The sequence below is a fragment of the Neomonachus schauinslandi genome, chromosome 10 (assembly GCF_002201575.2).
Source record: "Neomonachus schauinslandi chromosome 10, ASM220157v2, whole genome shotgun sequence".
Lineage (NCBI taxonomy): Eukaryota > Metazoa > Chordata > Mammalia > Carnivora > Phocidae > Neomonachus > Neomonachus schauinslandi.
In genome coordinates, this window is record NC_058412.1 from 29,332,302 (window position 1) to 29,357,821 (window position 25,520).

General features: G+C 47.6%; 1 protein-coding gene across 1 annotated transcript in view; it reads left to right on the forward strand.

The window, feature by feature from the left end:
* The window catches only part of VIT (vitrin), a 75,761-nt gene that overhangs the window by 45,024 nt on the left and 5,217 nt on the right, over positions 1 to 25,520 (forward strand). The window contains exons 10-14 of the mRNA XM_021697711.1: positions 2,691 to 2,735; positions 4,263 to 4,325; positions 8,199 to 8,346; positions 20,670 to 20,773; positions 24,103 to 24,329. Of these exons, the coding sequence (XP_021553386.1) occupies positions 2,691 to 2,735; positions 4,263 to 4,325; positions 8,199 to 8,346; positions 20,670 to 20,773; positions 24,103 to 24,329 (587 nt within the window). The remainder of the gene's footprint in view (positions 1 to 2,690; positions 2,736 to 4,262; positions 4,326 to 8,198; positions 8,347 to 20,669; positions 20,774 to 24,102; positions 24,330 to 25,520) is intronic.

Here is a 25,520-nt window from a genome sequence, read left to right on the forward strand (position 1 = left end):
CCGTGGATGGGCAGGGTAACCCGTGTGCAAACCCAGCACCGTGGATGCTTCGCCGGGACGACAGCTCGCGCCAGAACCTCGGACAGTCCTCAGCCTCCTCGATAGACCAGTGTCGTGGGCCACTGCGCGGGGACACCCCACGGCCAGCTGCTGGCCGGGCGCGCGGCGGTTCACGTCCGCAAGAGGGAGCCGTCCGAGGGAAGCGGGCGGCGCGAGGCCGGAAGCCAGGCCACCGGGAGGCGGGGCGGAGGCGACCGGCGGCGCCCCGGAGGCCCGCTGCCCCTCGACGGCCGCCTGCTCACCCCCACACCCCAGGGGAATTTCTGGGGCAGAAGCTCCGGGCCACCTGCGCTTCCGCCCCATGAGACTTCAGAGCCCTGAGGGCCGTGTGTCGTCGCTCCCGCTTGGGTCCTGTGCTGGTGGCTCCCAGATGGGCGGGGAAGAGAAGCTGGAACCAGAGCGAAGATCATCACCAGGATCTCCGAGGCGGGATGTCGGGCCGTCCCATTTAGCGTGAGTTACGGGGAGTGGGGCAGGTGGGGTCTCTTCGGGGCCTCACCCAGTACCCTGCGATGCTCACGGCTCGACGACTCCCGGAGTGATAAACAGTGGGGGGTAAGCCCGGCGCCCGGCGCAGCTCCACCTCGCCCTCTGCAGCGGTCTCCTCACCCCTAAAACGGGGTCGTGGTTGTCACCCAAGTCACGGGGTTATTGTGACTACCGTTGCCACGGGCACGGTCAGTGCCTGCCACTGAGCGCGCTCTCGCCAGTGTTAGTGGTTCTACGTTTTTACCACGGGAATCCTTCGGAGCCAGTGTCTCTCCGGGACGCGGACGGTGTGGAGGAGTCGAGCGAGCAAGCACGGCCGCACACATTAGGGCTCGTGTCCTAAGACTGCCTTACCCCTTTCGGGGTGATTTTGTACACATTTCCCTCCGTGGCAGGCAGGTCAGGACACGTGTTTACGACCTCAGCTTTACACAGGAGAAGACTTAGGGTCGGAGAAGGTGGGCGAGCCCCCCAGGCTCCCGGCTAGGGTTTGGTGGACCCAGGATGGGCCTCCTCCTGCCTTTCATCCTCCATCACCCGGTTCCTCCTGGACGCCAGAATGTAAGCGTTCCCACAGACTGACGTGCCATTACTACCAAGTCCAAAAACACCAAGTCTCAGCTGTCCAAATATTTGTCAGCCCTCGGCGTTTGGAGAAAAGCGATTCGGTTCATACTTGTCCCAAACAAATATAAATGGCACCAACAGAAGGACCGGCGCCCAGGACAGGAATGAGGGCTTGGAGATCCTTGCTGTCAGCGAACTGTTTCCCTCCTGCTGAAGTATGCCCAGCATTGTAATTCTCTGTAGCATTCGAGGGGGCTGAGAGCCTGGAGCAAAAACGGAGATGCCCCCAGCCCTGGTTTTTGGGTTCTGTTTGGGGGTTTTTTTTAGGGAAAGGGCGTGTTTTGCCAGCAGGTGGCGACACAGAAGCAGAAGGTTTAAACCTATTAATCATAAATCTGAACTGGGAGATCATCTCACCCAACCTGCAAATGTTATTCCCAAAGAAATTAAGGTTCACAGAGGGTCTGTGACTTGTTTAAGGTCATACACATGGTTAATGGCTGAGCCAGATTAAACTCCGTTCTCGCCATGAACTCAGAATGTGCACGAACACAGACTTGCCTTTCAAAATAGCCTGACATCCTCATCATACGAAGGAAAATACCACTTCTTTTGAGCGTGTTCATCATTGCAGCATGCAGCCAAGCTGATGGGCTCATCAGGCCCTCAGCTTTCTGAGCTGGGGAGGTGGGCAGAGAAGGGATAGAGGAAGAGACACAGCTATTTTTGGTGTCCTTCTGAGGCTTCATAACACATTTGTGCTGCCTCTGAGTGCTTCCTGGCCATGATCCCCCCACAGCCGTCAGGGACTGCAGGGTAAGAATACCCCTTCCCGACCACCCCTTCTACTTTATCAGCACCAGCTTATAGTGGGGGCGTTCAACACTTTACTGAAAGGCCAGGCGCCGCTTTGCTATTTAGTGCACAGGTGGCATGGCGTGAGAAGCAGATACTCAGGAAATGAGGGGACCACCTGCCCTCTGAAGGGGCCTAGATTTGTTCTGTGTCGTTCTAAGGAAGAGAACATAAACAGATGGGTAAGTCAGAGGTACCTAAAATGACTTTGGGCACATAGTGGGTGCTTCATAAGCGTGGATAGAGGGATGGATTAAGATTTCAGATCGATACAATGAAACATTTTCTAACAGTCTCAGTGGTCCAAGAAGGAATGTACTATCTTGGTTGAATATGTAATGAATTCCCTGTCCCTGGAGGTATTCAAGCACCAGCCATGCAGTCACTTGGTAGGGATGTTGTAGAAGCATGCTGGGGGAGATTGGTTTGGATTGGGTGAGCTTTTGGGCCCCCTCGAATCCTGAGATTCTTATTTTCTATGATTCTTGGTGCACAGTGAAAGAATGGAAAAGGCAAAGATGTTTCTGTCTTTGGTTTTCAGAGCTTTCCAAGAGAAAAATCCTAAAGGTTTTAGGTGGCCTTCTAAAGCCTGGTCCCATGTTCCTTTACTGAACTCTCTGCCACAACTGAAAAATGTTATCATCCTGGAAGTTCATTTGAGAGCTTCTGCTGGTTTCACCTAAATAACAAGTTTGCTTCTTTTTAATTTTGAAAATCAGGGGAAATGGACTTGTGGCAACCTGGATCGGTCCTTTTAGATGCAGGTAATTATGCAGCCCAACCTCCTGGCCATGACTAGATGGAGACACATAGGATGACAGAATTAGGAGAGTCTGACAAGCCAGTGGGTGGCGCAGAGGCCACTCTTGTCCATTGGGTAACAAATGAGAAACGTGAAGACTAAGATCTACAACGGGAGTGAGTGGGTTCCTCGCCCCCAAATGAGGCTTCAATGCTCATTCCATCTCGAAGCATACCCTGACTTCCTGCTATTTCCCCTTCTTTCTTTGCAGAGGGGTATTCAGCTTTCCCTTCACGTGAATGGGTGTTGTTCGCTTTTTACTGAATTAAGTGTTTGAAACTCCAACAGCAAATCCAGCTCTCGGTCTGAGGGCAGATTTTACTGGTAGGGAGAAACGGGGTGGAGGAAAGGACGCTGGCCTCTCATTTCTTCCCCCCTCCCTCCAACGTGGAGCCTTGGACAGTTTCTCTGAGAGGCTTCTGGCTGAGAAATGCCGTTAGACACCCAAAGCGAATTTTTAAAATGATGTGAGGAAGTGGGATGAGCAGATTGACCTTTCATGGAAAGATGAAATCATGTGCTTGGCAAATTGGAAAAACTAACAAACTTAGAGAAAGCTCACCGCAGCCAAGAGCGAGCAGAACCTCCAGCACCTTCCTCCTCTCCCAGAGCCTCTGGTATATGTGCTGCCGAAGCGAGCACTCTCCCAGAGCCTCTGGGAGGGTGCCCCCAGGCATCCCAACAACAGGGAGACCAACTGACCAACTTCTGGTGCTCCCTGAGAAACTCACTGGCCTTCCTGAGCCTGAAAAGATTCTCATTGATTGTCTTTAATCCCTTAAATGATACATGTGTAAACTTGGCTCCCATGTAAATGGCTCTAAAGAAAACTCCTGAGCCTGAAATTACACACACGCGCACGCGCGCATGCACACTCTCAAAGCACAAAACCCTTTTGCAGCTTTACCTCTAATCTCAGGCTGTGGAGGGGAGGGATTGCTCTCTGGACCCTCTTACTTGTTTGCGTTACTGGGGATCTTAGGTCCTCCCTTTGGTCTATATCTGCCGCCATTAGATTGTCCATGTGTCTCACCCATCTTTGTTCATTGACTCAATCACCAAATGTTGACCAAGGACCTACATGGGGTAGGCACAGTGAAGGTTTACATGATGAGCAAGACCCATGCCCTGACCTTGAGATTTTCAGAATTTTACAGAGGGATAATTTACACTGGCCAAGTGTTTCCTGCTTGCAGGTAAGGAAACTAAGGCTCAGACTCTGTTAACAGGCAGTAGGGAACAGACCCTGGTCTTCTGACTTCAAACCCCCTGAGCACCCAGGAGAGTCCCGTGTCTTTAGTAGGCTGTCAGTAATTCATTCTTACCTCTGAAGGCGGGGGCAGTGTGGAGAAGAGCACAGTCAGCCTTAAGCCAAGTCTCCCCCCGAACCCCAAGCTGGGTGTGAATATCCATTATGTCCCCATCCCTGGGGTAAGGCCAGATGCTTCCTGTTCTTGTAAGTCACCAAAAGTTTTACTGCTCTTTCCAGGATTTGTTCCAAAAGAAGAATTAAGCACACAGTCTTTGGATTCAGTATCCCAGGGAGATGCAAGTAAGTGAACTGACAACTGGAAACCCAGAGGTGCTGTGATATCCGATCTGCTCCCCTCTCTCCACACTCAGCCCACCCAAACCCCCTTCTCTCCCACCCTGGATCTATTTATCTCCTCTCTTCTGTCACTTTGTTCTAAGGGGAACGGGAAGCTTATGGAGGATTTAAACTGTCTGTGTGCACGAAGGGGAAAGGATCAGATTTTTTCAACATCACCATGGCAACAGGGTGGGATGGAAAGGGGAGACAAAGGAGGAGGTTAAAGGAAGAGACAGCCTTGCCAGCAGGGTCAGTGGCCCCGTGAACAGGATGGCAGACAGAGCTCTGAGCTGGAGGTGGAAATGTGGAGAAATAGGCAAATTCAGAAGGACGAATCTAGAGGTTTGGAGGTGGAGGTGTGAGAGAGGAAACCGACGAAGATGATTTGAGCAACTGGGATAATGGGCGCTGCCATGAGGACCACTGGGATGGGGCAGGTGGGGGCAGGGAGATCGTTTCTGACTGCCATCTTCCACAAGACATTCGGTCTAGTAGACAGTTGACTACCCAGATCTGACTTGAGAAGGAGCAGCCCACCTGGGAATTCAGAGTTGGAAGATGATGAGCTAGGATTCAAAACCAAGGTTATGAAAACAGGAAAGGTGACCGAGGGAAACAAGAGGGCTTACACCTGAAGAACTTCAGCACTAAATAGGTGGAGGAGAAGCCACCTGAAGATACCAGGAAGGAAGGATCAGGGAAAAAGAGGAAAACCAAGACGCAGTTGAGTGTTGCAGGCCAAGGAGATCACCTGCAGATTCCCTCAGAGAGTCGTTGCAAGTCAGCCACCCGTGGGCTGGGAGTCACAACCCAGCTATGTAGGAGAATCACCTGAAGACATTTTTAAAAACTCAAGATGCCCAATTCCTGGCTCATACCTCCTGAATCACCCTCAGCCTAGATCTTCCTACCCGGGATACAGGTTGACCACATCAGCATCACCTGTGGGCTTGTTAGAAATGCAAAATCTCATGCTCTACCTCAGACCTACTGAATCAAGTGATTTCTTTGCATGTCAAACCTTGAGAATCCCATCCCAGAGTGATTCCCGGGCATCTTCCTTTGTTGAAGCTGCATAAGCAAATCTGATACATATCCAGGGTTAAGAAACACTAGCCTAATGCATTGGACAGCACAGAGTATTCATCTATAAAATCATATGTTGGAGAAAACCAAAGCAATTAAGAAAATTGGTAGATTGATTCCTGTGGACACTCTTTTTCTTCCTTGTCCTCCAACCTCTGTCCTCTGTGACAGTAATAAATTGCTCATGCTGAACATTTAGTGACTCAGTTCTATCCTGTAGTATTGATGTCATCTTCCTATCGGCATGTTTTCCTCTCAGTACGAGGAGGCCACTAGGTCTCAGCACACGCGCAGAGCTGAAACTATGATCAGTAAAGCATCGTGGGAAATGGAGAGCATGAGTGATTCCAATGTCAGCCATCAGGGTAGTGAGTAAAGAGAGCCAAGCAAATAGAGAGCATCTCAGCTTCTTAAAACCTAGCTATGAAGTGAGCACTTCAATCCTGAGCACAGCTCAAGATGTAAGAAATAAGAAAAAAATTGTCTATGAAGAAGCAAAACAGAGACTCAAAATCCATGTGCTTTATTTATTTAAAAAGAAAATCACCTTTGGGCCTCATTCTAATTAAGTTATTTTTTTTAAAAAGTTTTCATTTTAAAAAGCATATTGAGCTAATCTGCTGACAGCTGGAAGGAAAACCCCTGACCAGGGGCACGTCTCAAACTTTCACGTGCACCCAGTTCACCTGGAGATCTTGTTAGAATGGGGATCTGATTCTGTAGATCTGGGTGGAGCCTGGGAGTCCTCATTTCCAGCCCACCACAGGTGCGGTGAGCAGGGGGCCCTGAAGAACACCACTGCCACCTGCTGGCAACAATTCTCATTGCCAGCTCAGACCCAGGGAAGAAGGGGTTGGCCCTGTGTGGGGTACAACATCACAAGCCTTAGAACAGTTCTGCTTCTCTTCTGCTTTTTCCCAGGCTTCCACGGTATCATTAAGCCTCTCACTTCTTGCTTTTATTTGATTCTTCCAATCTTCATCTCAAGGATCATGCTTTGGCATAGGCAGTTTGGGGGCAGCAAAGGACAGGGGAAGCCAGCTGAACAGGACGAGTTGGCAGGCACTGAATGTCCAGGCAGACAGGAAATAAAAGTTTGCAAGATCCACTAATGAGCCAAGGCACTAATTCCAGATGGAGCAGAGTCAGCCAGGCCCAGAGAGGTCTCTGTCATCGCCTACTTCTCCTCTGCCTTTCATTGCCAGGCGCCAGTGCAAGATGATGAAGCACATTCTCAGATATAACTTTTTTCCTTAATCTGCCAATTCTGCAGTATCACTCTTTAATAAGTATCTCTTATCGATTCTGCTTAACACTGTGTCAACTCATGTCCATTTCTTGCTCTCGTTTAATATATACCTATATCCCTCCCTGCCTACTGATCTCCTCCTGGGGAATGAGAAGACCCCGGTTGCACAGAAGCAATGCAACATGCATCGGAGAGAAGAGAAGCCTAGTGGTGGCCTCCTGGGCAATCGTGCTGCAGCCTAGAGAGTTCCAGGCTTGTCCAGACGGCTGCAGAAAGGCAGAAAGGACAGCACTGCTCGCATGTCCTCGTGGATACTGCAGCCCAGAAATTCCTACCTTTACTGTCCCTCTCTCTTTCTTTCCCCCATGGAACTCTGTTTTGAAATATTTTTGTCTCCCAAATCGCAGCTGTTCAATGATTCATTCCCCATTTTTTTTTTTTTTACCAAAGGGATATATACCTCCTAATAAGAACTTCTGAACAGTATTGAATAATCAGTTTTATCATACTAAGATGATGTAATTTCAATCGAGAGCAGAGAGGACATTAACTATTAGCTTATGTGACTTTCCACCAACTCCTGCAGCGTTTGAAAGGTTGAGAAGAGCTTTTAGCCCCCTGCCTTCCTCATAGCCTCATATCCAGAGATCCTAGCCAGAACAACTGTCCTAGTCCTTATCACAACTAAAAGAAAGGAAAAAATTCAAAGCTTGCTACAAACAAGTCCTGAGATGTGTAGATATATGTGGGTAATTCTACGGTTGCCTCACCTGGGGAAGTGAAGACAACTGGTATCAGTTTCTCATTCTACCATTCCTGCCCTCCCCTTAGCACTGGCCTTGCAGAATTTTTCATACCTTTATAAACACCCAACACATAATTCTACAAAATTAAGATGAGGGTAAGGGACCGCAAGCTCCTGAGACTCAATCTTGGTGAATTCTACATCTGGGGGGTCTGCACTGAAGTGGTCTGAGCCGGGGAAACCATCCTCAGGGCTTTCCCATATTTGACCGGGAGGCCATTGCTTCTGAAGGCTCTAAGTTGGCTGATACAGAGAATTCTTTTTTTAAGATTTTATTTATTTATTTGAGAGAGAGAGAATGAGAGAGAGCGAGTACATGAGAGGGGGGAGGGTCAGAGGGAGAAGCAGACTCCCCGCTGAGCAGGGAGCCCGATGCGGGACTCGATCCAGGGACTCCAGGATCATGGCCTGAGCCGAAGGCAGTTGCTTAACCAACTGAGCCACCCAGGCGCCCTGATACAGAGAATTCTAAAGCAGTTATAGAAATAAGTGCTAGCCCAGGTGTCCAGGACCTTGGTGCCCAGTGAAAATCTGTTATGAACTTAAATAAGTGAATATACCCTGCGTCTTGCCATTACTTTTTACTTTCTTTGCATTGGATTCTCAGGGGGCCCTGGGGGAGAAAGAGGAGAGAAAGCCTGGGTTAATGCAATGAGAGATCATCAGAATAACAGAGCCCTTTTCCATTCCTCAGACTGCAAAGTTGACTTGTCATTTTTAATTGATGGGAGCTCGAGCATTGGCAAACGCCGATTCCGAATCCAAAAGCAGTTCCTGGCTGATATTGCCCAAGCTCTTGACATTGGCCCTGGCGGTCCACTGATGGGCGTTGTTCAGTATGGGTAAGTGCCGTTCTTAATCCAGAAACCGAGTGATGCCACATGCTGAATCTTGTGCCACAAATAATACCAACGTGTCCTATAGCACAAATTCATCCTCTTCCCTAATACAAATGTAAATGAAAGAAATGGCAGCAATTTCAGGTGCTACTTAAGAAATCTGACTCTTCCAGAAGGGAAGGACAGGTTAGTGAACACTTAGAAGTAAATGGCATTTGCACTCAGGATTTGTAGAGAGAATATTTATTTGGGAATGAGGAGAGCTGGATTCAAGTCTTAGCTCAGCCAGTAACAAGCTACGTGGTCTTGGGCCAGGGCTTCGCCTCTCTGTCCTCAGTTTCCTTTTCTGTAAGCCAAGAAGGTGGACTGCACCCTGTGCTCTGTCCACCTATAGGTAAGACGCCTAGAAAATACGGTGCTATAGGTTGACCTTTCTCTTTTCTCCATATGGCTTTAGGCCTTTGTGCTAGTCCTGGAAAAGGTTACCAGGTAATGGGGAAGACTAGGTGGGGAGGGGAGTGGCCTCTATCAGTCAGCTGAGCACCAGGTTACTGTCCCTAGTCCATCCTATTATTCTAGTTAGGGTAGAAATTGAGCATTCATACTGACATCCAAGCTCAACCTTTTCTCTTATTGGGGGTAATAAGTCAATCTTATTTCATAATAATAGGTTTCTCCCTAAACGCCGATATACAGATGTTAACAGATAATAAGCAAACAATCGGAAGAGCAAACAAGCACAGATCTCAAATGATAGATGGACTTTTGACCAGGAACCATTAAGGGCAGGATAATGGTCTCACTTTCCACAAAGGACCCTCAGACACAATATGAACCCTCCTTCCCCACAGATCTTCAGCTTAACCTTAACAGTGGAAACTAACATAGACCTTGGTGCCTCTTGCTGAGAAGCCGTGGCCCCAGCTTATTTGCCTGCCCCCCCCCTCAAAAAGTAAAAACATTTATACCTGACAACAGAGGGTCTCCAGATCCTTCAAAATTTCCCAAGGATCTCCAGGAGCAGTATTTTAACCAAGGTTGTTCTATCAAAGGCCCTAGAATATTGATTTTTGAACTGTCAAAAGAAATAATCAAAAACCCTTTATTTTCATAAGAACATATAACGTTTGTATTTTTAGCATTAAATCCCAATAACACATGTAGTACTGTCTCCTGTTCCTGTGAAGAAAAATTAGTAGATGAGTTACCTGGCACTTGTATATAGTCAGAGTCAAATAGATGACAATAACCAATTGCTGCAAATGTCAACTCTCGATGTCAAAGGGTCTATCTTGAGGACTTTAACTTGAAGTAGAAAAATAGGATTTTTTTTTTTTTTTTGGTGATTGTTTTCTTGTTTTCAAAATGTCAGCCTATTTTCATTCCTGCACTACTTTTTAAAGATAGCAAACAGAGAGCAGTCTCCTCTGGGGAGGATATGCAAGGATTTTAGTACCAGATGTCCCCGGTCAATTTTATTGGGGGGGTTCAAAGCTTGGTGTGTCATCTTGCATTAAAAATATCTGCTTTAAAAGCTGTGTATACTAAGGTTTATAGTATAATATGAAAATAAGGTAATAAATATGTCAAGGAAAAGAAAAATGGCAGGAGAAAAGTGTGTGCCAATCAGAAGGTGGATGAACGAGCCAATGTAGCAAGGAAGGAAAACCAATTCAGTAAAGGCTCCTCCCCGCCCCCAGAAGACCATTTCCCCCCACGTTTTCCTAATGTGATCACCATTTGCAGGAGAGAGTTACCTCCATGCTTTCCAATTTCACTTTCTAAAAATGCCTTGCTATTCATCTTTTTTGCATCCCCGGTCCTTATTAATTCGGAGCTCTTCAGAGAAATGGTGTCTGTTTTCCTTCACTTTATGCCCACAGAAGCGAATCAATCATCAGCACCCTCCTTAAGCCACAGGGCACAGGGGAAAGCACAATGAACTAGTGACAGGATATCTTGAATTCTGGCCTGAGCACTGCTGGGTGACCTGAAGCAGGTGCTTTGACCTCTCCATGGGAGCACTGCCATCTATAAAGTACTGGGGGTGGATGGGATGATGTATTAGGGCTCCGGCAGCCTGACAGTCTGTGATTCAGTGACTGCCTCTGTACTCGGAAGACACCCAATAAATGAATGTTGGGCTAACAGACTAGATGAGCCGCTTCTCCCTTCCTTCCAGCCTCGGTTCCGGTTAGAAATAGGTGGGGACGGGAGGTGGGGTGATTAGTAACAACATGATGTTTTGCACGGAGGTGATGCATCCTTCAGTGGAATGTGGGGAACACAATAAATTGGAGGGCGGTATAAGAAGGGTGTGATGAGGCACGAGGGGAAATCCTCGTGCGCAAGTGAAATTGCTTGATTTCAGCCTCCTGGCTTTCTCCTTGAGGGGCTCCCTCCAATCCTTTCTTTACCAAATGGTCTTAGTGCCCAGAGAGGGAGGGAGTGGGGCGGAAAAGGGGAGGAGGCAGGAGTCAACGCAGATATGGGGTCTGTGTTTCTGGAAAAGGAAAAGCAGGAAGAGCCAATGCTTGGCCGGTTGGGAATCTGATTCTTCTCCTGGTGCAATGCCCACCTTACCATCACTGGGATCAGCCCTGCTCTCTCAGAATCACAGAGCCTTGGGGCCATAGGAAGATCCTGCTTCCACCTCCTGGTGATAGAGAGGAAATGAGGCTCTAAAAGAAATGACCAGCCCATCAAGGATGAGCCCTCCAAGGAGAGGCCAGTGCTGCCCTCAGAGAGGTTGAGTGACTTTCCCAAGAGCACACAGTGAAATGCATGACCTCTGGGGAGAGGACAAATATTAAATCTTGGGTTAATTCCTAAAATGTCAAACAGAATTGACTTCAAAGCAAAGATTTTGCTCATCTGCCCAAAAAGCTTCTGATAAGTGAGGCTTTCCACCACGCTGAAGACGGAGACACTATCCTTAGACAAAAAGCCAAGGACCGAGCCCTCATCTGGCACATGAGTTCTAATGGAGAAGTACACAGCAACAGGCTCATGATCGCACTTAATACCAAAGGGGACTCAGAAAGGCTGAGTGAAAGAACAGCCAGAGCAAGTAGCTGTTCGGTGAACTCTAGCCTGCGGAATGAATGAAGCCACGCCTCTTGCATTTTCACGGCAGCTAAGTGCCCCCTGACCTTCAAGATGATTTTGTTTTAGTCTCCAGTTTCAGGATAAATGGAATAGAATTGCACAAGTTCTTTTGAACTCTGTAATCAACCCTAGGATATCAACAGTTGGAAAACAGTTATAGAACAAAGCAAAATGCTGGTTTTTCTTCATTTCAAAATGAAATAGACTTTTCTTTGCTCATGGTTCTGTCACAGCTGCCCAGTGTTTTGGAAAGTGGCTCTGGGGTGGCATGCACATCCCTCCTCATCTTACCTGTCGGCCCCGGACTGAAGAGCTGCAGCTGTATCCTCAGCGGCTCCCCCCACCCCCTCACTGTCACCCTCTCCAGAAGGAAAGATGCCCAGAGGCTCCCTGGGTCAGCTGAGCCACCGTGTGGGGGACGGTCGGAGTGGAGGGAAGAACGACTATCAGGACAGGTGTGGCAGGCAGAAGAGTGGCCCCCAAACTCATCTACCTCTGAGTCCCTGGAACCTATGAATATGTTGTCCTCACATGGCAAAAGGGACTCTGTAGATGTGATTAAAGTTAAGGACCCTGAGATGGGGAGATTATCCTGGATTATCCAGTGTCCCCATCTAATCACATGTGACCTTGAAAGCGGAGAACCTTTCCCTGCTGTTATCAGTCAGAGGAACATCTGACTATGGAAGAGCGGTCGGAGATAGACGACTGCTGGCTTTGGAGATGGGGGAAGGGAGCCATGAGCAAAGAATGCAAGCAGCCTCTAGAAGATGGAAAAGACAACGGAGTGGGCCCCCCACCCCCACCCCAGAGCCTCCAGAAGGGAACACAGCCCTTCCGGGGAGACCCATGTCCGACTTCTGACCTCCAGAACTGTAAGGCTAATGACTGTTGAAGCCACTAGGTTTATGGTCACTTGTTACAGCAGAAATAGGAAACTAATACATTCTGGCACATTCTCTTGAGTCTGCAGCAAAGGAGGTGTGGGCAGGGCTGGAGCCTGAGACAGCTCCATAGGGCTCAGAGCAAGTAGGTCCCAACTTCACACTGGCATTACCTAGGGAACTTTAAAAATGTTGATGTCCGGGTCCCATTCCAGACTTATTAAACCAGAATCTGGTTAATACCCAGGAGCTGATATTTTAGTCTGTGATTCCGGTCTGTTGCCAAGAGGGCAAGAGACAGCTCAGCTTCCCAGGAGTCAAGTGGCCACGCTGTCCAGAGCCCAGATCCCTCCAATGCCCACCCCAGTCTTCTCGTGCCCTCCACTGCCTTTACAGAAACTACCAGGATCCCGGAGGCCCTGCCTGTCATCGGCTCTCCGGGCCGAACCGCACAGACTGTGCCTCTACCCTACACTCTAAGAGACAGCAGGTGAGCCCTTGAGCCACAGTCCTCAGGGACACAGTCTCAAGGCTGAGTGAGCCATGAATAACATTTACCCAAAAATCCTATGCTTTTTCTGTTCCTCCCCATTGAGTCCTCCCGGAGGTAAAAATAAAACAAGGACTGCACTTGACTTCCACCACTTGCATTCACCAGCTCCCCTCCTCCCCACCATCGCACGTTGACTGGGCTTATCGCAGTGCTCCCCTGAGATCATTCTCCCTACGTCCCATCCCTAGATCATTGTGCTAGAGAAGCAGATGGCCACCTCGGTGCACATTAGAACCACTTGGGGACCTTTTGAAAATCCCAATTCCCGGACCAAACCTCAGATCGATTAAATCAGAGTTTCTGAGTGTTGGACCCACACATCATTAATTTTCAGAGCTCCCCAGGTAACTCTATTGTGCAAGCAGAGAGTGCATGCTTGGCTATTCCCACAGGCCTATGCTGTCATCTGGGGCATCCTCTCCTGGCTCTGGGCCTCCTCCTCCTTCTTTTCTCAGCCTTTCTCATGCTTTCTCCAGATTCTTCTTACTTGTTCTCCTCCCTCCTCTTATGATCCATGGTATCATCTGCAAGGTTGTTAGAAAGGCAGAACCTCAGACCTCACTCTCGACCTACAGAATCAGAATCTACATTTCGACACGATCTCCGGGCGTGGGGCCCGAGTTCAGGAAGTGCCAAACGTGGAGTCTGTTGCAGACATTCCATGTCGCAGTGCTTCCGAGCCCTGTGACGCAGGTACAGATGGGCGAGCCCAAGAATCTGTGTGTTCCAGCGTGACTCTTAGATCGGCACATTGCATGTCCACATTTCCCTCCACAGGAAGAGCTATGCAGGTTAATTTTCTTTTTGGTGGGTGCATTGAATTCTTGTTATTAATTACCAGAAACATTCATCTAAAAACAAAATTTGATTATAAGACCCTGCTTCCCATCTCTGGTCCTAGGAAATGTAGGACCAGCATCCTTTCAAACGGGGCTAGTTGTACCAAGTCCCTTGGCAGGTTGGCCCGGGCCACAGGGGTGGCCAGAGCCACTCAGTCCTTTGAGAGGATGGGGGCAAACTCATTTTCGCTCTGAGCTGGGTGATGCATTCAAGGGATAAGTCTGCCACCCAGCCTGCAGCTCCCGGCATGTCCTTGGGCAAGCAGGGCCACCCTAGAACATCCTCCCGATTGCACAGGCGTGGTTCATCTCAGTGACTAAGCCCATAAATTACCACATTTTAGCATTGAGAAGATGAGAAGAGTCAATATAGTCAGGTGATTTTATTGTAACCTCAAGGTGATGCCTTGTAGGAGGAAACAGTTTTGGAAAGTTGGTGCCTATAGGAGATCTTATCAGCTAGTATGTCTCTGTTGGCATAAGGGGCTCGCGCAGTATGACTGCGAGTACGTGGGGCTAATGCAGGAGCCTCTGGGGCTTCAACTGAAGGGGCCTCAGAAGTCTTCCAGGCTCCAGAGCTTCCCAAACTTTCCTGAGGTAGGATTCACCTGGATCCCTTGTTTAAAACAAACAAAAATGCCCACCTGCTGCCAGGATGAGATCTGGTTCGTGGGTACTTAAACAGGTGCTTCAGGCGAGTTTTACCATCAGGGAGGCCTGGACACACTGACATCCATCCCCGTGCCCTGCCCCCAGGTGCCAAGCCTTCCTCAGGCTCACCAGGGACCATTTCTGACAGGCATTCTTCTTGTTTCTTAAACACTCACAGGGTCATCATTTCCTGTCACATAAATTATTCCTGTCCCTGCACAAATTCTCCCTATAATCTCTCATCATTAGCTTCTCTTCCAAACAGTACAATTATTATTTTCTCCTTGAGCTATAAACCTTCATTTATTTTCTTCTCTTATTTGCAAAGGAAATCTTTGATATCGCTGAGGGAAAAAAAAAATGTTTCCCTTTAATGAGATCTTATAGTAAAATTACAAATTAGAAGTTTGCTTAGATAGAAATATAGCTGAACTTTTCAACTAGTCTCTGTCTCTGAAAAGTAACCTGGCTAGAGTGTCAGGCCACCAGCCTACATATCCCGAAAAAGGATACACACACCCATGTGTGCTGGTACCAAGAGCTGCTACAGTTTGCAGATTAAGGACGTATCATTCATTCCTATGATTTAACTACATTTCAATTTAATGAAGATTTATTGAGTGTTTACCATGCACAAAGCTCTATGTCATTTGCAGGGAATACAATGTAAAATTCTTCTAAGTGGTTTGATTACATTTGTCTGTAAATCGCTTGATGAATGGCTCAAGCTTTGCCCGTAATAATAATTTTAGCAATGGGAGAGTTTCAGAGGTCCTCTGATCCAAATTTTCAGTCCATTAAAAATAAATCAACAAATGTGATAGAGATTGTGTCTTTCAGGACTTCACCATCTAGTAAGGGAGGCAATATTTTTAAAAGAAATAACACTAAATAAAATTAAAAGCATCTATTCATTGGGTATGTGAATAACTGATCTGTCTGCCTCTGTAGATGGATTCATCCACCTCTATGATGTAATAAAGAGAAGGATCAGTGTGGAGCTCAGGAGCAGAGTGTTCAACTCCAGTAAGGATGATCCAAGAAAGGAGAGGACATTGAGCTTTCCTCATTTATTTATTCCACAGTTACCTGTTTAATTCCCTGTATGCTAAGCACTAGGGATAGGAAACACTAGGACATAGAGCCTGTTCTCAAATAGTAACAGTCAATCTTCATGACTTGTGGCTTCCATATTTGCAAGCAAATTCTCATGGTACTTTCATAGCCATCTGCAGACTAGCATGGCATAGGGGTGGGATTTGAGCTGCTTCAAGCACGGTCCCAGCCGAGGTCAAACAAGGCAATGTTCTGCCTTCTTGTTTCAGCTGCCATACTGCTAACAAGTCTCTTCGTCGCAATCTATTTAGTGCCACATTTTTCCTATTTTTGTGCTTTTCATTGGTGATTTCACTATTTTAAATGGCCCCCAAGTATAGTGCTGGAAAGCTCTCTAGTGTTCTAAGCACAAGAAGGCTATGAGGTACTTATGGAGAAACGGCAACTGCTCAATAAGTTTCCTTCAGGCATGAGTTCAATGTCAATGAACCAATGATTCAGCACTTTCAGAAAAAGAAAGGAAAACCACCGATCTGTATGTGATTCTGCTCTAGAAAATGCTAAAGTAATAACTAGAATGCCTGATGAAGCTACAGAGAAGTAGCTGAACTTATGAATTCATGAAGTGACAACTGATGTGAAAAACAACCACCACAATATAGTGGACAGGATTGTGAAGTTAAGAGCCAAGGAAATTTATAGTAACATTATCCAGGGTCAGAAAGCTGTTAAACCCTTCTCAGCTGGTGTTTTATTAAACAGAAATATTGCATGTGATTAATTATTTTTAACAAATATACATTAAATTAGGTGTCTTCCAACAGAAATGTACATAAAACAAGTTTATATATTGATCTACTGACAAAAATGTCATGACCAGAGGCCCACAGGAACCTAAGCCAATATTTCCCCTAGGAGCAATGATTCAGTATTTGCTAACTTGATGTTTGCAGCAACTTTATAGAACGTAACTACTGCGAATAAGACTTGGCTGTAAATGTAGTATGGGAAAGAGACAGGTAATCGATTGCTCTGCAAAGTGTTCAATACTAAGCCTCCTTAGCAGCATTCGGGGGAATGCCACGGATGTGACTAAGTGACTAAGTTCTACATTTAAATACATTTTTTTCTGGAAAAACTTTTGGAAAAAAATGTTATATTTTTGCTTTTTAAGTTATTTGTGTATGAGCAAATGATTAGCTTATGATTAGCTATGATTTCTTCACAATCATCAGACATACTCGGGAAATCTTGCAAGGGAGAAGATCTAGCCCACAAATCATTTTCAAATGTATTCAAGTTTTATGAGTTTAAAATTTTACAATTAATGAACTGGATGTTGTGTTAATGTTTGGTCGACAATTACATACTTACTATTGACAATATCAATTTTGCAACTTTTCATTTTATAGCCAATAATATTTTGTTTGTTTTGGCTCGACTCATATTTTATTTTTTTAGGCCCTGAGAAAGTTCATATTCTTTGGTCACCAAGGGAAGAGCAAGACTTTGGGAACTCTGAAGCTTATGCAGTTCGAGGGTCCTTTTAAGAAAAAGAGCACAAAATTACAAATACAAAATTAGGCCCCTTGGAAGAGGTATTATTAGCTCCCAGGTTAATTTGCCTCTGATCAGCATGACAGCCTATTGAATAAAAGGTCCCCTGCAGAGGCCACTCTGGGAAGACCAGGTAGGAAGCTATAGCAATAGTTCAAGAAAGTAAAGATCAAAGTCCAAACATGAGGATGGAAAGGATGCAAGAGAGACAAGAGATATTTAAGAGGTTGGTCTGACAGGACATGGCATTTGATGAAGAAAGCCTCACCACAATGCATTCTGCTGGGATGACAGTGAGTGAGAAGAGGGAATACAGAAGGGAATAGGGGTGGTTGGATGGAGCAGATTTGGAAGATATATGAGTTCAGTATTGGAAATACCAAACCTGAGATGGTTGTGGACCACCTCCAGGCACCACCCAGTGCATTCCGGATGGAGATGGATAGGAGTCATTTTATGTCTATCTGGGGTTCAAGAGAGAGGACCGGCCAATGTGCACTGGACAGCTGTTGGCATGTGAATGGTCTCTGAAGCCCAGGAGACTGAAATTGATGAGCTCTCCCATAGAAGTGCATACATTGAAGAGGGAGGCATGAGGGGGAGATACGCCCTGGACAATGCCAGCATTTAGATGTAGAGATGCACAGAAGAAGAAAGAAGAAATGTGTGTTTCTTCAGTACTGTTCACTGAGAGCCTACAGGTGCTATGGGCTGTGTAAGGTGTTGTGGGTTAGAGAAGCAGCGTCAGGTGCAGAGGCTGTAAGCTGGGCAGGAGGGAGGCGACAGGGAGCTGGATCTGGAGGGTGGGCACATTTGGGTTTTCCAGATGAGGGGATTCATGAGCAAGGACACAAAGCTAGCTAGAAAACCAGGAAATAGTGAGCCACACATTCTGCCTAGAATATAGGCTATCCTGAGAGAGAGAGAGGGAGAGACCGAGATGGAGACAGAGAGCACCATATGAACGTGTTGGGTTGGAATTAAATTATGGATGGGCTGGGGCGCCTGGGTGGCTCAGTTGGTTAAGCGACTGCCTTCGGCTCAGGTCATGATCCTGGAGTCCCGGGATCGAGTCCCGCATCCGGCTCCCTGCTCAGCAGGGAGTCTGCTTCTCCCTCTGACCCTCCCCCCCTCTCATGTGCTCTCTCTCTCTCTCAAAAAAAAAAAATCTTAAAAAAAAAAAAAAAAAAAAAAAAATTATGGATGGGCTTTTGAAAGCCAAAATATGAAGTTTAACAATGGGAGCCTCTGATGATTTTTGAGTAGAGGAGGAGTTTTTTAAAGCAGATATGCATACAGTTGGCTCTCCAGAGACCAAATACTCTTACAATAGAAACAGCAAGAAGTAAGGTGCCTGAACTCAGAGGGTCGCTGCAGGCATATGGAGGAGGGATAAAAGCAAGTGATCTTGGACAGAGGGACTTACAGGATTTTACTGACAGGACTCACAGGCCCTAGGACGAGCAAGTAAAGATGGAGCCCACATTTTGAGTCTTGATGGCAAGGGGGCAAGTTCAGCATTTGCTGATATTGATCTGTAAAGAATATAAACCCGAAAGTCTTGGAGCAATAGAGCTCCCTCTCTGTGCTATTCCTCTGTGTGACCTGCACAGGGGTTGTGTTACTGCAGCCCCAGTTCACGAGGCTTCACCCCGCACACAGGTTGAGAGGAAGGTCGGACTCAGCTAACATGCCCATGTTTCCTCATTCTGCAGTTGGCTTTGTCATTATTGTTGTTTGTTTCTGTCGAATCCTTGGTTTTCATCTGGTGGCATTTCATCTGGTTGGGTTTGGCCCCAACACCCTTCTCCCTGAGCTTCTTTTAAACTTCCCTTGTCTTCCCCAAAGGGAGCTGGCCCTCCCAGTTTCCCAACCCCTCTCACAGAGATAAGCATGCCTGCTGGGAATTTCGCTTTGGTTTTGTCTCAGAACCAGCCCATGTCCCTCATATTTACTAATATAAGGGGAGGACAGAGGGTCACACTTCCAGCCTCCAGGAGTTCTCCTCTGACAGAGATCAATCACCTGGAGATAGCTAGAAAAGTCGGAAAATAGGGATGGAGCAGGGGAGGGAAGCGGGGAGAGAGGCAGAGGATGTCTCCTCTCAGTCCTAGGGAACTGATTTCCTGGTGACCACGCTGCCAGGTCCCCCCAAGGACTTGCTAAGAATCCACTATAAGTCCCCTTGGAATTCCCACCTAAACTGCCTAGAGCTGCTTCTCCCGAGACCTATTCCCGGTGTTCGTGGAAAGGCTGCTTTTAAAAGTCTTTGCCCTCACCAAAAAAAAAAAAAAAAAAAAAAGTTGGGGGGGCACCTGGGTGGCTCAGTCAGTGAAGCAGCCGACTCTTAATCTCAGCTCAGGTCTTGATCTCAGGGTCGTGAGTTCAAGCCCCACTTCAGGCTCCACATTGGGTGTGGAGTCTACTTTTTTAAAGAAGTCTTTTCCCTCCCCTCGAAGGCTTAGACACCTGCAGGTATGACCTGCACATAATTTGCAGAGCCCTAGTAGCTTCAAACATTAAGGATTTCAAGATGGCAACATGAGAGCATGGAACCAAGTGCAGGCTCTTCTGGAGTGTGGGGTCCTGTGGGACCTTAGAGGTCACACTCGCTTGAAGCCTGCCAATGGCTAAGTGTCAGTGCTTTATGAGATATGCTTCTGCTGTGCATCCCCACTTCGTCATGGGTGGGAGAGCACACACCCACCCGACAAAGCCCCCCTCCCTCCCGGCCCCCTTCCCACCTGGTCATAAAATGCATCCACACCCTCTGCTCGGCTGCTCCCGTGCCTATCTGCCCAGCTTACCCGCAGAGACTCCTGTAGAAAAGGATTCTCATTCTGTTTCTCTACTTAATTTACTCCACCTCCTCTCCAGCCGACCTTTTGGTTAATAGATGTTAACCTTTTGGGTAAGATGTGAATATTCTCACCCAGTCACAGGAACCATAAAATGAGAAAATGAAGGGATGTCTTCTCTTAGACACCACAGTTAAGATGCAATTCCAGTGTAGGGGTAACCCAGGGAGTGGCTATCAGCTAGAATTTTCTCCCTGGAGAGGAGGGTCTGGGGCAGCCTGGGGACACGCTGACATTTGCAAAATCCCACTTGACAGTCATCCTGTTTTTTAGCAGTGTGAATGCTGTGATCTTTGCATTTACCTAGATGAGGAAACCGAAGCCCAGAAAAGTTAAGTGACTTCCCAAGGTCACACAGCGAGGAAGCAGCACAATCAAAACTAGAACCCTGAGGCCTGGAACAGACCACTTTTCTCTACACACACTGAGGAAGACCCCAGCCCTCCCATCTGACCATTACTTCTGTCCACAGTGGGGCATTTTATAAAATGCAGCTTAAGGCTTTGAAGCGGCTTCCATTCTATTTGTATATAAAAGAATCGACTCTGGGGCGCCTGGGTGGCTCAGTTGGTTAGGCGACTGCCTTCGGCTCAGGTCATGATCCCCGAGTCCCGGGATCGAGTCCCACATCGGGCTCCCTGTTCGGCGGGGAGTCTGCTTCTCCCTCTAACCCTACCCCCTCTTGCGCTCTCTCTCTCACTCTCTCTCTCAAATAAATAAATAAAATCTTTAAAAAAAAAGAATTGACTCTGATTTCTGCTTTCCTCCAAAGATAATAACTTCCCAGCTAATTTTTATTTCTCTGATTCTCACTCTTCAGAGACAACCCTGCTGCCCAGTTTAACCTCAGGACTCACATGAATTCCCGGGATCTGAAGGCGGCCATAGAGAAAATCACCCAGAGAGGAGGACTTTCTAACGCAGGTATGGGATCCGAATTCACATCATTCTATTTTGCTTCCACGGTTCTCCCTCTGTGTGAAAAAATAATAATAATCCATCAAGAAATGACTCACATAGTATTTGTATTTTTTCTAAAGTATCATCGAATTTAGGGGCAAGAATCATTATCACACGTATGCTGGAGAGTTCCAGCATGCCTGGTTCCTCGGGTTGGCAGCTTTCTTTGGGATAAGCAGGACTGCTATTATAACTGTTTCCTGGTTGGCTGACAAGTCATCAAGTATGTAACATTAAATGTTATAACCAATTCCACTCAGAAAGCTCCACAGCGCCCCTTGGGGATCTTCTTCCAGTGAGCTCCTGTTACAGTGACGGCTGTACAAAGAGAGACAGGTTCTTTGTTTCAAGCTGAGTCTCCCGAGATGTCCGAGCCTTGGTGGCTAGGAGGTGGGGTGGCGGGTTTACCAGAAGTCCAAGTCTAGCCGGCATGGGGCAGGTCCAGACACCATTTTATCAGTTCACCAGGATCTAACCAGCCATTGGGAAACAGTTTCACACTAACCAAGCTCAGAGGCTGCCAGTGAGCCAGTGAGTGAGTGTGCCAACCTACCAATTCATAAATGGTGGTCTGGCTTTGGGGGCACTGGGACGGCTGTCTGCCTCTCAGGGAACCTCTTTGTATCATCAACATCCAAAGAAATGGAGAAGTGAGCCGCGGTGGCTCGGCATAGAGTGCACACAGACCTGTCTTTGAAGAAACATCTTTGAAGTTACCATAAATATGATACAGTGTACATCTCTGTAGACCAGTATAGTAGTATCTTGAAAATGAAGAGCCTTTGAAAAACGCTAAAAAAACATTGGCCAAGTCACTGCTATCCAGGACCCCAAATCAATATCACCTCGTATTAAACATGATAGAGTTGATTTCTGATTTGTTTTCGATTGAGTACTTAAATCAATGACATTCCAGTAATGAATCATGGAATAAGACTGAAACTTCAGAAGATACCCTATATCCTTATCCTTGATGGGATTAGAGTGGTGTCTTAATAAAATCATATACCTTTTTTAGGGGATAGCATATTCTGTTTCTGCCCTGTACTGATCAGGGTTTGGGTTCAGAGAACAGGATCCATTTCAGTGGTTGAAGCAGAGAGGGATTTATTCCTAGGTACTAAATGGTTTTGAGAATAATCAAAAGGGCTGAAGAATGAGCTCGAGGCTGAACTTTGAGAGATGACTTCTGATGGCTTCCTGCAGAGCCTGGACCTCTAAGGAGCTGCTGTCTCTTCCAAGATCAGGAAATTGCATTCTCAATTCTACCAGCACAGCCTCTTTGGGAATCTGACTCCGCCAAGAAGCCCCACAATCAGAGGGCTTCTGCTACAGCCGTCAGCCCCCAAACCAGGCCTTGCCTTTTCCATTCACACCCACAAAATGCACGTTCTGCACCCTCCCACCCCAACAGCAACAAAGTTAGAGACCAGACATAGGTTCCTCTAGCACCACCGAGAGAAGTCAAGTACCCTACAGATGCTCAGCAGCAGAAATAGCAGAGTCAAAAGTACATACGGTCTCTGCCTCGCTTCCCTCTTCTAAATCTCATGTGTGCGCATTGATTCATGAAATTAGCACAAATCCAGGGCTGTAGCTGCAAGGGAGTCCCAACAATGTGGTTTTCGGAGTTCTGGCCTCAGCTTTCAAGACATGCTGGAAGGTGGATGGGATCTGGGGTTGAGCACTAGTGGACTGTGACCTCCAGATTTAAGACTGGGTGAGGCCCGGGGTGTGCCCTGTTTACAGGCATCCAACATTCAGCCAGAGGGGCCTGCTGGATGCCTTGGGCCTCCAGGGACATTATCCCTTGGTTGTGAAGGCAGTTCTCTTCTCAGCGGCTGTTTCCCCTTAGCGGCTGTGCTCTGTGCAGCCCGATCACGTGGGGTCTCCAAGCCATTTCTCCAGCTCGTACGTATGTAACTATTTGATCCTGTCATTTACCAGGTAAGATTACACTAGCCAGTGGAGCCAGAATCCTGGCCAAAACCAAAAAGCATTGAGTGTAATGATTTTAGTCCTAAAGTCTTTTTTTTTTTAAGATTTTTATTTATTTATTTAACAGAGAGAGAGAGAGAGAGAGGGCACAAGCAGGCAGAGCAGCAGACAGAGGGAGAGGGAGAAGCAGGCTCTCCGCCGAGCAGGGAGCCCGATGTGGGGCTCAATCCCAGACCCTGGGATCATGACCTGAGCCGAAGGCAGACGCTTAACGACTGAGCCACCCAGGCGCCCCAGTCCTAAAGTCTTAAGACTTCAGATTGATTTTATTTAGATTGAGGACTGCTTTGAGAATCTCCTGAAAGCTACTCTTCTACCTAAATAAATACTTATATACACAAAATATTGTGTATAATTTCAGGGGATTTATGGATATACCATCCCCCCCATGCCCCACAGGGGTCCACAGAGCCCTGTCTTCTTATTTGCAGTTATGCTAACTCTACAGTGACCTGGTCATCCCAATTTACCCAGGAGCATATGGGGTTTCAGCGCTTACACTGGGAGAGGCCCAGTAAACTGGGACAGTCGGTCCCCCTCCTTCAGTGAGAAACTCCTGAGGTCCTAGACAGTGTGAAACAATTGCTTTGGGAAGCTATGTTGGCAGTTCTGTTACACCTCCCAGCCGTGGCTTTCTGCTGAAATGGAAATCTGAAGTGGGCTGCCTGGGTCCTCACAGCCAGGGCTGGAACGCAGTCCCTCAGTTCTCAGTGAGTACCGCGCTTCCCTGGCCAGCCGGACCCGTGCCCCTCCCATGGAACTGGACAGAAGATGCCACTGCACCTGGAATACAGCCGTCCACACCCCGCAGCCCCTGGAGCCCCAGGCTGGCCAAGCCCCAGCTGCAGGAGGCCGAGAAGAGGCTCCTGTCACTCAAGGCCAGCCGCTCCTACCCCGTGCTCCCAGAAAGAGCTTTGTGCACTTCGAGCACCCAGGCAAAGAAGGGACCCTCTTACTCCCATGGAAGCCTTTCTCATCTGTTTGCTGGTCCCTAAGACTCTTTTTTTTTTTTTTTTTTTTAATAATAGAGAATTAGAAGTGAAAGACCTAAAGTGAAATGGGGGAGGGAAACGGATGGTGGTGATGGTTGTACAATGTGAATGTGCGTAAGACCACTGAACTGTACACCTCAAAATAGTTCATGTGGTTTTAAAAAAGGAAAAAAGAGAAACAAACACGCAAAGGGAGGGCATGAGAGGGTTTCTCTGGCCGTCTGGAAGTCGCTGGGATCTTGCCCCTATTTCCAAGCCATGTGATCACGGTCACTCCACGCATGAGTTTTCGGTTTCTTCCAGGTCGGGCCATCTCCTACGTGACCAAGAACTTCTTTTCCAAAGCTAATGGGAACAGAGGCGGTGCTCCCAACGTGGCCGTGGTGATTGTGGACGGCTGGCCCACGGACAAGGTGGAGGAGGCTTCGAGGTTCGCAAGAGAGTCAGGAATCAACATTTTCTTCATCACCGTCGAAGGTGCCACTGAGAACGAGAAGCAGTACATGGCGGAGCCCAACTTCTCGAATAAGGTACGGAACTGCCCCAGGGACCCGCCCAACACCAGCATCTGCTGCACTTTGCGTAGCTGTAACAGCCATCGAGACTGTTCTCATGCCTTCAAACGGGTATTGAGCTTACTTCTAGGCAGGGAAGCCTCCAGTGAGGGGCTAGTAAGTGAGGGGCTGGAATTGCCCTCTCAGAGCAAGACCCCACACTGCCCTGGTGAACTGAGGCCAGCAACAGCACCTCAGGAGGAGCGGTGTCCCTGAGGTCTCAGATAGAGGCTCCCCAGGGCACCTCCACCAGGCAGCCCAGCAGGGCTTCTCATGAGCACGCACACGGGCACGCATATACTTGCTTACCCACATGTGCACGCACACACATACACACACACTGCAAATTAAACAACCTGATAAACAAGAAAAGGAAGGCAATGGCTCAGGTCAGGGAGATCAGGTTTTCAAACCCTGCTCCTGGGTCCTGTAGAGAGAGCTAGCAGCAGATGGGGGTAGGACAGATGGGGACCCAGGCCTCTGAACCCACTGCAACAGAGCAGCTCACCTTTTGTATGTGTTACACAGTGGGGCTCCACATAAACCTGCCTCCAAAGAAAAGGCCCCAGCTTGGAAAAGAAAGGAAGGGAGGGAGGAAGAGAAGAAAGGGAATGTCTTGTTCTGACTTGTCTTTGATGCCCTTCCACCTTTAATAGTCTGTGTTTCCAGATCTGATAGGGCTCAACTTCCGGCACCATACCAAGCTGCTGACCACTCGATCATCCTTGAAATTCTCATCCCCCTTGACTTCCAGGACCCAATGTGGCTCTTATTTCATTTGCTCTCTCCTCTTTCCTGTCTTGTACCCTAAATGTAGACTTCCCCAGACTCGGTTCTTGGCCCTCTCCTCTCTCACTGGGCTTTTTCTCCCTGGAGTTCCCGCCAGGCCACAGCTCCCACCTTCCCTCACCAGCAGCAGACACCCTCATCCTGTCCCCATCCCTGGTCTCTCCTGAGCTCTGTAGCCATCTGTTCCAGCCAACTGGCTTTTCTCCACCCGATGTGCTGAAGAACCTTAAGTCTGACATGTAAAAAGCTAAGTGTATCATCTTTCCCACCAAATTCGTTCCTCCTCTAGACTTCACATGAAGGGCCCCACAGCTGTCCCAGAGGCCCAGAGTCATCCCAGGAGGCCTTATCAACTCCCAGTGCCACCTCCCTAGGGCG